Genomic DNA, 18,140 nt, shown 5'->3' with positions numbered 1-18,140 from the left:
AGACGTTACTGGTGCCCGCTCGAGCAAATTGATGTGCAACAGGATGACAGTGACAGTGATATATATATAGACAGATAGATAGAGAGAGAGAGAGAGAGAGAGAGTCTCTGTGGATTCTCAACCTGAATCTTGACAATAGATACAGTAGATTAAGAATGTTTTCTCAGATGAAGTCATGAAATTTGCATGTAGGTGTAACAACATGGAGAGTATCATGCTAAGTGAAATGAGTCAAAAAGAGAGAGACAGACATAGAAGGATGGCACTCATTTGTGGAATATAAAGAATGGGAGACTAACACCCAAAGATAGTAGAGATAAGCACCAGGAGGTTTGCTCCAGGGCTTAGAAACTGGCCTCACATGCTGGAGGAGAAGGCAGCTCAGATAGAGAAGGGAACATCAAGTAAAGGGTGCTTGGAGGGCCTACTCGAGATGGGAGATGCATGCTGAAAGTAGACTATAGACCGAACATGATGGCCGCTTAATACCTGCATTGCAAACTACAACACCCTAAAGGAGAGAGAGTAAAAGGGAATGTGCCTGCCACAGAGGCAGGGGTAGGGGTGGTGGGAGGGATACTGGGAACATTGCTAGTGGAGAATGGGCACTAGTGGAGGGATGGGTACTCGATCATTGTATGACTGAAATGTAAGCATGAAAGTTTGTAAGTCTGTAAACTGTACCTCACGGTGATTCATTAAAAATAAATAAATAAATAAATAAACAAATAAATAAATAAATTTTAAAAATAAAAAAGAATGTTTTCTTATATTTACTTGCTCAGAAAGATGGTCAAATTAGATCAAAGGCTAAAAGTCCTGATTTCTGAAGTCTTAAAAGCCAAGGAACCTCATAAATAAATATGCAGGAATACGGGAACTTGGCTCTCCTCCCAGATGTGATCACGAGTGGCCGCACATGAGTGGCCCCTCCGTTCCTGAATGCCTGTGATCCTGGAGGCCACTAACTCTTGCAGCACCCAGCGCCTTCTTGCAGAAATGCCTCTAGACTGTGAACTAAGCTATGGCCCCATGATGCCCCAGGAGGGGAAAGGTTTTTTCTCTCTCAGCCTTTCCTTTCCCTGGCGGCGGCATGGTGACCACCATCTTGTAAGGCCTACTAAAGAGAGGTACGAGCTTGCAATGATGCTACTTCTGGCAGAAATTTCTCTGAACTTAATTACTAAAATGCCAGAAATCCAAAGCCGCACAACCACTATTGCTGCCACGCAACCTCATATGCTCTTCATTCTCAGCAATGGAAAACAAATTATCAAATGATGCCTTTTCAGCAGGTCTGATTGCTGGGGGAAAATTCCAATAATAATAGTGAGCTTTCTGTTGAAATATTGAATGTAATCAAAGTAAAAAGAAAGTAAAGTGAAAATCATCTGCCACAGAGGCGGGTGGGGGGTGAGATGGGAGGTATACTGGGGTTCTTGGTGATGGAATATGTGCACTGGTGAAGGGATGGGTGTTTGATCATTGTATGACTGAGACTTAAGCCTGATAGCTTTGCAATTTTTCACATGGTGATTCAATAAAAAAATTAAAATAAAACATTTCTGAATAAACCTAAAAAAATACAGGAACTTATTAGAGAGAGACATAGCACCCAGTACCCTCTGTTGTAAGAGTCCAAACTACTTATGTACCAGGTCTGGAAAAATAAAACTCTCTAAAGCTATTTAAAAATAAAAATAATAATGCAGAGAAAGCATTTGACAAGATCCAGCATCCGTTTATGATGAAAACACTAGCCAAAATGGGTATAGAAGGGACCTTCCTCAATATAGTCAAAGCCATTTATCACAAGCCTATGGCAACCATTGTCCTCAATGGGGAAAAACTAAGAGCCTTCCCTCTGAGAACAGGGACGAGACAAGGATGCCCACTCTCTCCACTTCTGTTCAATATAGTACTGGAAGTACTTGCAATAGCGATTAGGCAAGAAAAAGACATTAAGGGCATTCAGGTAGGAAAGGAAGAAATCAAGCTCTCACTATTCGCAGATGATATGATACTATACTTAGAGAACCCTAAAACCTCTACCAAGAAACTCCTAGAAACAATAGACTCGTACAGTAAAGTTGCAGGCTATAGAATCAATACCCAAAAGTCCATGGCTTTCCTATATGCAAATAATGAGAGAGAAGAAAGTGACCTGAGAAAAGCAATCCCATTCACAATTGCGCCTCAAAAAATCAAATACCTCGGAATCAGCTTAACAAAGGAGGTAAAGGACTTGTATAATGAAAACTATAAAACACTACTTCAGGAAATAAAAGAGGACACGAGGAAATGGAAAGACATCCCCTGTTCATGGATTGGAAGAATTAATATTGTCAAAATGGCAATTCTCCCCAAAGCATTGTACAAATTCAATGCGATCCCTATAGGGATACCCTTGACATTCTTCGAAGAAATTGAGCAAGCGCTCCTGAAATTCATATGGAACAATAAGCCCCCACGAATAGCTAAAGCAATCCTTGGGAAAAAGAAAATGGGAGGAATCAACCTCCCCAACTTCCAACTCTACTACAAAGCGGTAGTCATTAAAACAGCATGGTACTGGAACAAAGGTAGAGCGGCAGACCAATGGAACAGGGTTGAATACTCTGACATACACCCCCAAATATATGATCATCTAATCTTTGATAAAGGAGCAAGAAATGTGAAGTGGAGCAAGGAAAGCATGTTTAACAAATTGTGCTGGCAAAACTGGACGGCTACATGCAAAAAAATGGGCTTAGACCTCCATCTATCACCATGTACAAAAATCAGATCAAACTGGATTAAAGACCTCAACATCAGACCAGAATCCCTAAGGTACGTTGAAGATAAGGTCGGCAAAACCCTCCACGACATTGAAGCCAAAGGTATCTTCAAAGCTGACAGGCCACTGGCTAAGCTAGTGAAAACAAAGATAAATAAATGGGACTATCTCAAACTAAGAAGCTTCTGCAACTCAAAAGAAACAGTGATCAAAATACAAAGACAGTCTACAGAATGGGAAAGGATATTTATGCAGTACCCATCTGATAAAGGGTTGATAACAAGGATATACAATGCACTGGTTGAACTCCACAAGAAGAAAACTGCCAACCGGATCAAAAAATGGGCTGATGAAATGAACAGAAACTTTTCCACAGAAGAAATCCGAATGGCTAAGAGGCACATGAGAAAATGTTCAACATCACTAATCATCAGGGAGATGCAGATCAAAACAACAATGAGATATCATCTCACACCACAGAGACTGGCCCACATCCCCAAAAACAAAAGCAACCGGTGTTGGCGTGGATGTGGGGAGAAAGGGACTCTCCTTCACTGCTGGTGGGAATGCCGACTGGTTCAGCCCTTTTGGAAAACAATATGGACGATTCTCAAAAAGTTAGAAATTGAGCTCCCATTTGACCCAGCAATACCACTTCTGGGAATATATCCCGGAGAGGCAAAAAGGTATAGTAGAGATGACATCTGCATTTCCATGTTCATTGCCACTCTGTTCACAATAGCCACAATATGGAAAAAACCAGAGTGCCCGAAAACAGATGATTGGCTAAAGAAACTCTGGTATATTTACACAATGGAATACTATGTAGCTGTCAGGAAACATGAAGTCATGAAATTTGCATATAAGTGTATCAACATGGAAAGTATCATGTTGAGTGAAATGAGTCAGAAAGAAAGAGACAGACATAGAAAGATTGCACTCATATGTGGAATATAATGTAACTGAGAAGTACAAGTTGGCAACGTTGCAACTTCTGGCAGATATCTCTCTGGACTTAGTTACTAAAATACTAAATTACAGAAACCCAAAACTGAGAGGCCGCTAAGTGTGGTCACTGGACCTCATACCTCTTCATCCTCAGCAATGGAAAATAAATTATCTAATGCTTCCTTTTCAGCAGGTCTGACTTTAGGGGAGAGACTCTCCAAATAATAATAGTGAGTTTTGTTGAAATATTGTATGCAATTAAAATGAAAGTAAAGTGAAATTTATTAGTTACACAGGCGGGGGGGGCTTAGGGTGGGGGGCTAGGGGCGTGGGGGGGGTTGGGGTGTGAGGGGGCGGGGTGGAGCTATACTGGGATTCTTGGTGGTGGAATATGAGCACTGGTGAAGGGATGGGTATTCGAGCATTGTATAACTGAGATTTAAACCTGAAAACTTTGTAACTTTCCACATGGTGACTCAATTAAAAATTTTAAAAAAATAATAATAAATAAAATAAAATTAATTTAATAACATAGCTAATTGCTACACAGTAATAGATTTTCTAAAAATAATAAAAATAAAAATAAAAATAATAATGACTAACACTGAGTAAACATATCATTTTTCTCAGTTCATATATATTCACATTCAGTCATGTCATTTTACTTTATAAAGCAAGTATTATAACATTCTCACTATACAGAGGTAAAGAGAGATGATATATCATGACTAGTGATTAACCCATGATTAAATGAAAGAAATATAGATGCTAAATCGAGAGAACAATGGATGGAAAGACAGTAGGGAGACCCAGAGAGTGAAAGAACTAGAAACATATATCAAAATTATTGTTTTAGAAAAGATTTATAAATGTATAACTTGGGAGGTGATACATCAATTTTTTTAGTTAATTACTTTACAAAGTATGTGGGTTAGGTGCCAGATGTGGAGTAAAGTGATAAGGGTGCTTGCCTTGCTTTTGGCAGACCCAGGTTTTATCCCTAGTACCATATCCGACACCCCAGGCACTGCCAGGAGAAATGTCTGAGCTGATGGCCAGGAGGAAGCCCTGAGCACAGCTTGATGGGACCCTCCAAAAACCCAAGACGAATCATGTGAGTCGGAAACACTATAAAAGTTGCAGCCTTTCAGAACTTTCACTGAACCATTGACTTTGGGGTCCCATTTGGAAACGCGAAGAGGGACAGGATTATGCTCTGATAGAAGCGCTACTGGACATATTGTAGCAGTTGAAAAGAACAAAATTAATTCTATTTTAAATTGTTAGATATATTGTTAGAATACATAAAACAAATTATATGATATTTTGGAAAAGGTTACATGTAGGGATTAAAGAATCAGTGACTGATAGGTAAAGGGAGGGAGGCAGAGACAGAGGGACAGACAAGGCAGTTCAGCCATCTCTGTAAGCATGATGGACATACGATCTTATACATTGGTCTAGACAACAGAATTGACAACATTGAGATTGACCCCTACAGAATTTGGGGAATGATTATTTCAATGTAAATCCATTCTCAAGAATAAACATACCATTCTGGTGAGTGATGTTGATAATTTGAGAGGAAATGCATGAAATAGAACAAGGGTATGAGGTTTCTGCACTTTTCTTTTAAAGTGTGTTGTGAACTTAGAGCTACTTTTAAAATATTCCTTAAAGGTATATATCATACATGTAATAAAAATAAAACAAAAATATTTTCTACAAAAGATATATATTAAAGAGTAAAATTTCAGCAGTTTCATTCCATGATGCTATAAGTTTATCAAGAGTAAAAGATTGGGTGATTAAGGGAGAGCTTTAGCTTTACTGTGTGATCATTGTAAGGAATGCAAATGTTTATTAATTATCTAATAGAAAATAATAAAGAAAGAAAGAATTCAATTAATACTTATGATTGGATTAGTATCTTTGGCCTAAAGACATGAGTTTACTGATTTTCAGACATGTCTTAAGAAAGCACTATAGTTTTAAATAAGAAAAGCAGTATCTGATTCATCTCAGGAGGTTCTTAGTATCAAACATACAAAAGGAAATTTTTCAAGTTTTTCTGCAATAAACCATGTCCATCTGAAGTCTACTTGACTTGTCAGTTCTTCCAAATTCTATGACTATTTTTCCCAGCACTAAACAGTCTTTGAACAGCATCTTAATCACAGTAGGTTTTTAAAATCTTATTGTAGTAGCATTATATCAGAGAGAGTTAAGTAAAATTTAGCTGTGACATCTATTTCCTTACCACCCCCCCATCCCAAGATTCAAAAACATTCATTGTGCTGCTTCAGCATCAATTAAGTAATATCTTCTGCACTGTAGATCTGATAAACCTTCTTGCCCAAAACCTGAAGAATAAATAGGGAATTTTTTTGCAGAACATCTAAGAACAGTGGTTCTGTGTATATTTATCTGAAGAAGAAACTTTTTCACATAGTCAACACATTAACTTATTCAATAAGCATCCAGGGGTTCCTAGTTAGTGATCAACACTGTTTTAGGTGCTTCCTTTGTTTCTTTGAGGGCAAACATCTTGGAGTAGAAAATAAGTAGGGTGAAGGAAGTAAGAATGTCCTAAACTTTGATTATCCTTTACTAATTTCTATATTTGATGATATGCATTGCAGAAAAAAGTGCAATCAGACAAATACTATACATTTGCAGTGTATTTAAATTCATACACTTCCCCTCCCCACTGACCTGATTCTTAGCCCTGGAGTCTTGCACAGTATTTTATTGTAAAACTAGTACTTGTTATTTATATTTGGATAATTTTAAAATTTCACTGGCATTTCAAGTCTCCTACGTATCAAATTTTGTGTTTATATTGGCCTTCTCTTTCCTTAAACCCCTGTCTGTTAGGCCAAATCCTACCAGACTTCTTTCCATCTGCTTGATTACTACCTATTGAAAGGTTAAGTCTCACCGACACAAACCAGCCACTTTCTTCCTTCTTATTATCAAAATATGAACTTGTTCCAAAATAATCTACCACATAGTTCACAGAAATGGTTGCCAATTACAAAGTTTTCAAAAGAAAATATTAGTTTATATTAGAAAAATTTTGCACTCTAAATGGCGTTAGGGAACTGGTGAAAAGTTTTGTGATTTCTACTCCACGTGTTTTTATTCATCTCTAGTTATAGAAGTCCATTTGTTAGTTGTAGTCAGGAAGAGAAGATAAATAGAATTCACCAAACGGAGAAGGACTCTGATTCAGCGAAGGCCCACCTCTGCCAAAGTGCTTATGAGCTCTTGTAATAAGTATGAGACTTACACTTTTTCCTTTGTAATTTCCTCAAAAATTATTTACTATTCTATTAAAGAGTTAACAAACCATTTTCTTAATGTAGTCTGCTACACTAAATTAAAAACATTTCAACCAACTTCAGAACCATTCTACATGAAAAGAAAAATATATAACTTTGACAGACTAGTATTTACAAGGAAGAAAAGGTCTTAGAAAGTTATTTTTCTCCATCTTTCAGATTAAGCAATTATAATTTTTGCCAAACTAAATATCTTGAGAAGACCCTTATAAAATAGCTCTGTAATAAGGCACTAATATCATATTTTATTTTCAAATGACAGTTTAACTTATTTGTTGGAAAATTATTTTTAAATATTACTTTACATGTATCTTATGATATAGTATAATGCAGTTGAATATAGAAATTTTTACTTCTGTTTCTGTTGCTGTATACAGCAAATAGAATTTTTTAAAAAAATTTTTATCTAATCACTGTGAAATAGTTACAAGCTTTCATGTTTGGGTTACAATCACACAATGATCAAACACCCATCTCTCCACCAGTGCACATTCCCCACCACCAATATCCCCGATGTGCCTCCCTTTCCCACCCTCCCCCTGCCTCCATGGCAGACAGAAAATAGAATTTCTTTAACATGTTTCTCCTGGTTCCAATAGGAAGAACATCCTAAAGGTTCCAAAGAATATTTTTGTGAAGTTACCTGCTGCACAAAGAGAAAAAAATTAAAGAACACTTTCTGTTTTATTTTTAATGATTTATTTATGTAACACAGATGTTTGAGTAATAATTGCAGCAGAAGTGAGAGGTTTCAAGTGATTTAGAAAACAATGATGATTTTAAAGACAGTGGGAAAGATTGATGAGAATATGAGAGAATAAATCTTTCTCATTTATTGTTTGTTCTGTCACCAGCTCATCCAATCTGCTTCTTAAGTGCTCTGCTTACACTGGTCTTTAATAAAGAAGAGCACATATTTTACAAATTAACAGACATGTTCCTAAGCTGGGATGCTTTAAAAGTTTTCTTATCCTAAGAAAGATACTTAATGAAGATAATTTTCTGAAATAATATATACCATCATTTTCTCCTAAGAGTAGCTTATGAAAAATGTTTTGCAGCCTGAATTATACAAACTACTTAATGGTATGCATAGTAAGATTAAATCACTTAAGGTTTTGGTAGATACATTCTGATGAACTGTTCTTCTAGTTTCTTTTTCTATCAATTAATAGATTAAACTGCAAGCACAATGGACTCTACTTAAGATTTGAAATATTTTATTGATATATTTTCTATATGGTATGTGCATATAGATATATAAAATAGCTCTTCTAGGCCATCACTTATCCTATTATTGAGGTCAGATAAACATATAATTTGAATGACTTACATGTTTTATTTGAAATACTAAATAAATATTTTTATGTTGAATTAACATGGTTACCCATCCCTATTTGAGAGGACCTGGGGGAGTCTGCTCAGCAAGTTTACTCTGGGCTAGTTTTTGCTAATGCAGTCATTTCATAATTTTTAATTTTTATTTCCAGCTTGATTTTAATTTGAATTGAATCGCTCAACATACGAAGACAGGACTTGTTTATTTTTAATGGATTACTGAGTGGTTTACCAGAGAAACCTTTTGGAGGTGCTAGAAATCTTGCCAGATGATTTAATAGACCAAAAGAAAGTGTATCCAAAGGGTAAATTGACTGTGGCTACCTGATTTGCAATATATGACCTGACTACAGGGAACTGTCCTCAGGTAAGGTGTCCACTTGAGCACCGAGGCAGGAGGGGTTCATGCAGCTTTAGAAATGCAGCAGAAGTAGAACTCTAACCCAGGACCAGCACCAACACAGCCCCTCCCCTACAGGTACAGTGGTGACGGAGGGCATGGCCTCTGGGGTGGAAGCCATCTCTCCAATTATTTTTCCCTCTCATAGCACTTTGGACTCATATCTCAACCCCCATTACCTAATTCTTATGAGAACAGCCTGGCTATTCCAAACACATTAGGCCAATAGTCCACTAGCCTATTCCAATCAGTACTCCCAAAACTCACCAAAATAAAAGTGAACACAGGAATCTGAACAAGCCTATGTAAAAGAACACATCCCCTGAAGCTTCACTAAAGGCCTCACATAAGGCACAGAGGAGCACCAAAGAGGAAGTTAGTATTCTAAAAGGGGAGAAAGGAGACCACCATTGACCGAGCCCATCCAGAATCCTTTCTTGCAGTGAGAGGTGGTCACTAATAATAAACTGGAGGGACCCATCTCCATACCACCACAGCAACATAAAGAAACAGTGCAGATGCCCACCACAAAAACTAGATGAAAAAAAGAGCCCAGAAGCCTCAACAGGGAATACCCACAAATACAATCTCTCTGACAAAGAATTCAGAGAGTACATTCAGAAGAACAAAAGCAATAAGTGCTGGTGTGGTTGTGGGGAAAAGAGGACGCTCTTTCACTGTTGTTGGGAATGCCAACTGGTCCATCCTTTCTGGAAAACAATATGGACAGTCCTTCAAAAACTAGAAATTGAGCTTCCATATGACCCCGCAATATCACTTCTGGGCATATATCATGAGGATGCAAAAAAGCACAGTAGAAATGACATTTGTACTTATATATTCATTGCAGCACTGTTCACAATAGCCAAAATATGGAAACAACCCAAGTAACCTAAAACAGATGACTGGTTAAAGAAACTTTGGGACAGCTACACAATGGAATACTATGTACCTGTTAGGATAGATGAAGTCATGAAATTTGCTTATAAATGGATAGACATGGAAATTATCATGCTAAGTGAAATGAGTCAGAAAGAGAGGGACAGACATAGAAGGACTGCACTCATTTGTGGAGTATAGAAGAACATCACATGAGGTTGACACCCAGAGACAGTAGATACAAGGGCCTGGAAAATTGCCCCATAGCTGGAAGACTGCTTCATGAGCAGAGGGGAGAAGGCAGATGGAATAAAGAAGGGATCACTAAGAAAATGATGGCTGGAGGAACAAGTTGAGATGGGAGATGCATGCCAAAAGTAGATAATGGACCAAACATAATGACTTCTCAGTGTCTGTGTTGCAAGCCATAATGCCCAAAAGTAGAGAGAGAGTATGGAGAATGTTGTCTGCCATGGAGTTAGGGGGAGGGTGGGAAGTGGGAGGTATACCCAAGATATCGGTGGTGGGGAATGTGCACTGGTGGAGGGATGGGTGTTTGATCATTGTGAGACTGTAACCCAAACATGAAAGGTTGTAACTATCTCATAGTGATTTAATAAAATTTTTTAAATAATAAAAATGAATAAATAAATAAATAAATAAATAAATAAATAAATAATTCAGAGAGTAAATGTTGAGGATCTTCAAGGGGCTCATCAGGTAAAAATAGGCATCTAGTAAATTAAAGGAGGATATGAAACAAACAGTGGAAGGAGCAGTCTATAAGATACAGGAAGAAATGAGAACAGGAAATGAAAGCTACAAACAGAAATGTTGCCAATAAAGAATTCGGTAGAATAAATTTAAAACTCAGTGGGTGCCTTCAACAGTAGCATGACAACAGCCAAAGGCAGAATCAGTGAGCTTGAAGATGAGCTGCAGAAAGCATCCAGGCAACAACAGATGATGGGAAAAGAACTCAAAGTGCTTAAGGGGCAAATAAGAAACCTAGGGGATGAATTCAAAAGAAACAATGTAAGAATCATCAGAGTTGGATGTGGGGAGAAAGGAAGTCTCCTTCACTGTTGGTGGGAATACTGACTAGTTCAGGCTTTTTGGAAAACAATATGGATATTTCTCAAAAAATTAGAAATTAAGCTTCCATTTGACCCAGGAATACTACTTCTGGGAATATATCCTGGGGCCCAAAAACACACAGCAGAAATACCATCTGCACTCCTATGTTCATTGCAGCACTGTTCAGCATAGCCAGAATCTGAAAACAACCTGAGTGCCCAAGAACAGATGAATAGATAAAGAAACTATAGCATATCTACACAATGGAATACTACGTGGCTGTCAGGAAAAATGAAGTCATAAAATTTGCCTATAAATGGACGGACATGGAGAGTATCATGATGAGTGAAATTAGTCAGGAGGAGAGGGACAGACACAGAATGACTGAATTTATTTGTGGGGTATAAAAAATATACATAGTAGAAGTCTAATGTTCAGGCCAGGGAAAACAGAGGTTAAAGGGACTGGTCAATGGTTGTAACTAACCACAAGTGTGTGGGAGGCTGAGGGTCAGTAAGATAAGAGAAGAAAACCAGTATGACAGTAATAGTGGAAACGATCATGCTGGACAATATCTGAGGCTTAAAAATAGGTATAGGGATATTCTTGGTAACCTTTTAGTATCTATTGCAAACCACAATGCCCAAAATGAGGGAGAGGGGGAGAGAGAGAGTGAGAGAAAGAGACAGGAGGAGAGAGAGAGAGGTGCCTGCCATAGAGGCCAGTGGGGATGGCTTGAAGGGATGGGAGGGAACATGGGGACACTGGTGCTGGGAAATGTACACTGGTGGAGGGATGGTTGCTGAAACACTGTGTGACTGAAATCCAATCATGAATAGCTTTGTAAGGGTCTACCTCACAGTGATTCAATAAAAAAGTTTCCAAAAAAATTATGACCCTATATTTCTCTGGCTTATTTAAATTTTTTCTTAGTTTATATGGGTCACACCCAGCAATGTTCAAGGCTTACTCCTTTCTCTGTGTCCAGGAATTACTCCTGGTGGACTTGGGAGACCATATAGGGTGCCAGGGGTAAAATCCAGGTCTGCAGTGTGCAAGGCAAGTGGTCTACCCGCTGTATTACCGCTCTGGCTTTATCTCACCTCCAACACTGGACATTCTGGAGGAGTCCTGATGAGAGCTGGATTTGTTGCGATTTTGATTCTTTCGTTTGTTTGCTGCTCTCACAGATCGGAGAAGCACCTCGCTTGCCTTGAAGAAGGCCACCATGAACGGTTGTTTGGACTGAGGTCCATGTCGTCCCACAAGACCAGCAGACTTGATGTTGATGCTGCGTCCTAGAACACAATGCACAGCACTTGGCTTAGAGATGACGTGAATTAATTTGAGAGGACTTTGAAAATGAAAAGAAGCTCTGAAATATATCAAAATGTTGGCTTGACAGGTTAGAAAATCTTGTAACACAAAAATTTAGTATTACAGAGAAATATTCAAGTTTGCTTTTTGAAAAAAAATTAAATTTAAAAAGTACTATTAATTTTTTATTTTATTGAATCATCTGCTATCATTCTTACAGCACAGAACACCCTCCAGATGCTACTCTCCCTGACTGCTACTTCTCAGACCCACTGGGAAATCAGCAATATTTTAAATGGAAAAGTCTCACTGGAAATATCCACATGAAATAACAATTTTGAAAATATTAGCTATGGGCTCTTCTGCATTATTTGCCCTATAATTTTCTCTAAGTGATAAAAGCTGAATGGCTGGGAGACTGTTTCTACTTCTCCAGCTTATTTCAAGCCTTTCAAGTGTTAATTAGTGCTGAGAGCCTCCCCCTTTCACCTCTGGCCTGTGCCCAATAAATTTTGCTGAGCTGTACTCTACTTAAATCGTTTCATAAGTCATTCTAGAATCTTCTGCTGGGCATAGAGGCTTGGCCTTAAATTCCAGTGCTTTCTTAAGGAAAAGAATTTTGAAGTAAATATGGAAATTTCAGAACTTGAGTTCCTCTGAGACACACGTGAATTTTTACTGAGAGATTTTCAGAAAGTGAAAACCAAGCCAGAAGAAAAGAATTGCCAAGGGACATTTGGGGCTGCCTTTTGTCCACACCAGCCTCAGTCCCTGACCGTCTGAGCCTGCTTGCTGGACAGCAGAGAGTAACTTAGGTCTGGACAGCAGTGGGGCACCAAGGTGTCCTACAGACTAGAAGTAGATGCTGATAAAAGAGCTTTTTCTCACTATTTGGATGGTAAGAATAATAGTCATAACAGTGCATTTAGAATCATGTACTTGTACTAAATGTAGCAGGGATTATTCTACTTCTCCATGTATACTAGATATTTTTCTAAGTTTTTCACACATTATTGAATTGGGTTCTTTATGTACCCTAAGACTTAAATATCACAATCCTTCTCTTGTAAAATTCACTCTCGTTATGCACATCTAATTTACAAAATTATCACAAAAACCAATAGCGCTTAATTTATAAAAACTAAAAGAAAACCTAGCTCCAAAAATATCTCTCAACAAGGATGAGCCATTTAATCTTAAATTATAAATTTAGTTGAGAATCACTCAGAATGCAAGTAAAATTTATACTTTAGATGCAGAAGTTACCAAATCTTTTAAGAAAATTGCATCATGCAGTTTGAAATTGGGCATGGTTGGCTCTGCCATGCTCCTTGAGAGACTTACTTGTTTCCTGAACATATTTATTGAGTAGGCCTGTGTACAACCTCAGTCCGTTTAAGACCAGACCCACTTTCGATGAAACACAACAAAAATGGGCCTTGGAATGGCATTAGTGGCATTTTAGCAAATAAACTCTTGCTATGAATGAAGTTTATTCTGGCGGCATAAACACTTTTGTGTATGTATACTTGCATTGTGCAGAGACTTTGTGCTGTCAGAAAAACGAGACTGTGTCATGTGAGGCTGTGCAGCTGCAGGAGGGACACTGAGAGGCTCCTAGTAGTTCTCATTTGGGGGAAGAGGAAGAAAGAAAGAGACAAAGAGAAAAGGAGGAATAAGAAAAAGGAGAGGAGATGAATGTGTCATTGCAGGCAGCTTCACCGTTCTCAGTAATCATTCTGCGACGTACTGGGATAATGTGTTCAGCTCTTACATATATAAATGTGAGCATCTGCCTCACAAATCCTCCTATATTCAGTCCAACCCAAGAAAGAACTTACAAATAATCAAAGCAGTAAACCTTAAACAAATAAGCATATAGGTTTCTCTTTTAAATGCAAACTTACAGTGGCTCTATGCCAGAGTCTATATTTCTTAGAAAAACTCTATCACTGGCATAAATGAAAGAGGCAGTTTGATTTGTGGTCAAAGCAATTTCCATTCTACTTCCACTGTAACAAATGTATTAATTCAGCTCAGACTTCCTCCTTCTGGCAGCCCTTTTGCTGTAAAAAGAGAAATTAGAAGTTCTAGCCAAATACCATACCTTGAACTGACCCACTTCAATACATAAACACTTTTACAACATGTTTATTCAGGTGTAGCACTTGAAATTGGTTTAAGATGTTTCAAGTGACAGAGAGTTCAGGGAAAGACAAAAAAAAGAACTGAGAAAGTTAACTGTTATGGAACAGAATAACTGGCAATCTATTCATTTATTTTATTTATTTTTCTGTCCTGTAGCACAACATAAAGGTATTTGTTGAGTTTTTATTTTTATTTTAATGAAGTGTTAATTTAACAGAAACTAAATTTCTACTTGTATGCATTGATGACTGAAGAAATCATTTTTAATATATAATCTTTCTAATACTTAAATAGGTTGCCACGAGATGTTCACAAATGGAATATAGTAAAATCGGTTTTCCATTCATTACAACACATACTCTTTAATAGTTCAGTAAGCACTTAACACAAAGTTCCAAGTTTCCCTTGCTTTGCAAGAAGGTTTCTTTTATTATTATTGTACAGGCTTTCGATATTTTAGTTTTTATCTGTGGAGAAATAATACTGCTTTCAAGATTTATGTTCTGAAAACTGTAAGGATGTGTGTGTTACAAATATAGGATCTGCGGGCTCCACAAAGGTGGATATTGTGTGTGGAGCAAAGTACCCTTCAAACCAATGGGAACTCCCTTTAAAATAACTTGTGATATTATTAAGTTTCCTCTTGGTTTCCTTTTTACTTCAGCAATGAGGTGACTATTAAGATTCCATAAGTTAGTGCTTGCTCAGTTCCTCAGGTCTAGAACTACATTATAGAGGCATTAAATATTTGACCTACTCTTTCAGACACAATACACCTAACTGATTGTGTTGACAAAGTCTTCTGAATGGCTGAACAGTTACTTTTATTGGCAGAACTAATGGAAGTTAAGATTATATTGCTTATGACAACAATGAATCTTTTATAAAATTTTCTTGAAAAGGCTGGGTTTTATCATTAAGTGCAAGGTATGTTTTGTCTATTGCATATATATCCATATATATCTTATATCAGAATGCTTTTGGTATATGTATCTGATTCCTAAAGTAATATGATTTAAGAAAAAATATCTGTAGGTATGTGTCATCATAGATTTACTTTGAAAAGCTGAGGATTCTTAATGATTTAAAGTTTTTAAAGTATGGGTCAATAATGTAGATGACAAATAAATTTTTATTTAGTTCAAATAAAAATGGGGCAGGATAAAGAAGTGTTGAAATTAAAAGTTTGATATAGCAACCCATAATCAAGATTAGCCACAGTATGATTCAGACATGTCTGAGTATAGTCTGAACATGGTGGGTTTAATTCACAAGGAATATTTCAAAATGAGAATTAAGCAACTGCAGGGGGCTGAAAGTGGCAAACACTGAAGACTCTATCGTGGCCCACCTCATAGTGTATCTGTGTCTGGTGATTTTGAGTCTATAACCAGTGTTTTTTCTGCTGCATCGCCAGTGATCCAAGAACTGATTCCTAGAGAACAAAACGCGATCAGGGGAAATCAAATAAAATGGCTTTCCCCAAAGGTGATGGGAAATGCTAGCATGGAAGCTGGCACTGCTCCAGAATCTGGCTATTGCTGTGGCCCAAATGGTTGAGAAAAGATTCTTTGTGCAGTTCCAGAGTGGCGTCTGAGTGCTTCTACCTGGGGACAGGCAGGCAGTCATCAGTGTGCAGCCCTGAAATTCTTCCAGCTCATCATTACAGGAAGAATTCTGAGGTGCTCTCAGTGTTCTGTGAGAATGGTGGCACCACCGGGTGGACTAAGCAGTAATCTGAAAGCGAGGAGTATTTTAATGTACACCAATAACTATACTAGCATCACTAGCCTTTGTGGGATATAAGTAGCTCTTCTAGCAAGAAGAATGTGAGAACTACCAAATATGGGCATAATTGGATCTGAGGACTCAAGACTTCCAACTCTTTATGATTTTGAAGGGGTGGGTTTGGATATCAGAGTATTGTATTCACATCTGTTTCAAGACACAACCGTTGCAAATTTAAGAGTCAAAGAGACGATAGGCTGGCAAATGAAGAGCCATCCCAAGTGCACTGGTTTTGTATTTCAGACCATCCTTTTGGAAAGTGTGACTTTCAAAATGTTTATCTCTTTTAAAACTTGATTATTAATGGGGACTCTGACATGAAACAGCTCACTGGAGACATACTGGTGTAATGAGGATAAGTGGCTCCAAATATGAGCATTTAGTTTCCCTCCAGAATACACAGTTCAAAAAAAATCACTTGAGGATTTATCAGTCTAAACGTTATATCAATTGAAGATCTTAACATAAATTTTGGTTTATATTTGTTCCTATAAACCACCCAAAATTGACTGCTTAACCCAAAACACCTGTGACGGAACTTAACACAAATCACCTTTTCCTCATTTTGAAAAAGGTTTGCAGCATCCTTTGTGGTCTATTTCATAAGAAACAAAATACTACACTGTTTCTCATTCAGTATCCCTGATCTTTAGGAATTCTTAATTTGTGATTAAATTTGATTCTGGTACTTATAGTTTCTGTGGCTTTAAATTGTATTGGAATATTTCTCTTTTCTCTTTTAAGGAATGTGGGAAAGAGAGAGTTTTGTCTACTCAAATGCCATATACTGAAAGGTACTTGGTACAACTTTAAATTAAGAATATTGTAACCTGGCTACAAATTCTGACAGATGAAAGTTTGCAGTTTCTAGTTCTCAGTTAAAGAACAGCTTTATTGTCAAATATAAGCAATAGAGCAGAGCAGTACTCATGCTCTGAACTTACTTGTTTTTAAGATGGTTTGAATGGCCTTATAAACCTGGACAAAACCCAGAAAATCTGTGAAACTCACAAGATATCCACATTTGAAAACATTTTTTAACTTTATAATGCAAGATATTAAGAGGTTTGAGTAAAGTTTATAGTAATTCTGAGATTCTATTTAATAAAATTTCTTTGTTCCTTTTGTTGATCTTTCCATAATTTTCTTTACACTTAGTTATAAAAGTTTGTTACAAGTGTGATATATACGCTTTAGAGTATATATCATCTTCACAATTATATGTTCAGTAATAAAAGGGATTAAAAACAAAAGGGACAGATGTAAAAAGTAAAAAAAAAGACATGTAGGACAAAAAAGGACACAGCTGAAGTGTGAAATCCAAGGAGAAAAATAGGCAACTTGATCCTGATGCCCCAATCTGAATTGTGAGTGAAGAGATATCTGCTACTAAGAAATGTGGCTGTAGTGTCCAGTAACACTGCAGTAGGAGAGCTTCTCCTCTATGGTTGTGACATGAGAGGAGTCAAGTGCTCTAAAGGAGGAAGAGATTTAAAAATCATACTCTAAATTCTCTGCAGAAAGGACTGTGATGTCTTAGTTTAGATAGTAGTGGGTATTCAAAAAGAAAACGGGTCTTTGGTGAGGAACACTGCCGACAGAGACGCAATGGGAGAAAGACGTAAACAGCTGAGAAGGGAAGTTCATGGTACTCTAGGATGGAGAGTCAAAGGAAGAAAGGCCGGTGGCCATCGAGAGCAGACCAAAACTTTGTGCCTAGTTGTGGAAACTGTCCAGAAAGCTCCAATGTTTATTGCACTGAGGGTGGGACTGAGGTGATGGGGAAAGACTAGTTTCCTTCCAGGGGACATCAGTCTGAAATGAAGAGGCTCACTGTCTCATGCATGACAGAACAACAAATGTTTTTTCCTGGGCCCTATTTTCTGCCAGTGGAAATATGAGTCTCATAATAATAATTGTAGTTTAGCCCTATATAGCACTTATTTTTTAATAGTTCTTCTCTTTATAGAGCATCTCCCCCTGAGGCCCTACAAGCTACACAGACATCATCTGTCACATGTCCCCAAAAGATTGATGAGCAGTTGGTCTTACAGCCCTCACTTATTTTAAGAAAGCAGAAACATTCTTTTCACAAAACTATTGGAAGAGTGAATTATTTTTAATC

At 37.5% G+C, this 18,140-nt stretch overlaps 1 protein-coding gene across 1 annotated transcript in view; it reads right to left on the bottom strand.

Moving 5' to 3' along the window:
- The window catches only part of BMP5 (bone morphogenetic protein 5), a 115,532-nt gene that overhangs the window by 15,313 nt on the left and 82,079 nt on the right, over positions 1-18,140 (bottom strand). Inside the window, exon 4 of the mRNA XM_004615792.2 lies at positions 11,866-12,060. Coding sequence (XP_004615849.1) covers positions 11,866-12,060 — 195 coding nt within the window. The remainder of the gene's footprint in view (positions 1-11,865; positions 12,061-18,140) is intronic.

Source organism: Sorex araneus, chromosome X (genome assembly GCF_027595985.1).
Source record: "Sorex araneus isolate mSorAra2 chromosome X, mSorAra2.pri, whole genome shotgun sequence".
Taxonomy (NCBI): Eukaryota; Metazoa; Chordata; class Mammalia; order Eulipotyphla; family Soricidae; genus Sorex; species Sorex araneus.
Note: the sequence above shows the minus strand (reverse complement) of the source record. Positions and strands in the feature narration are given on the sequence as shown.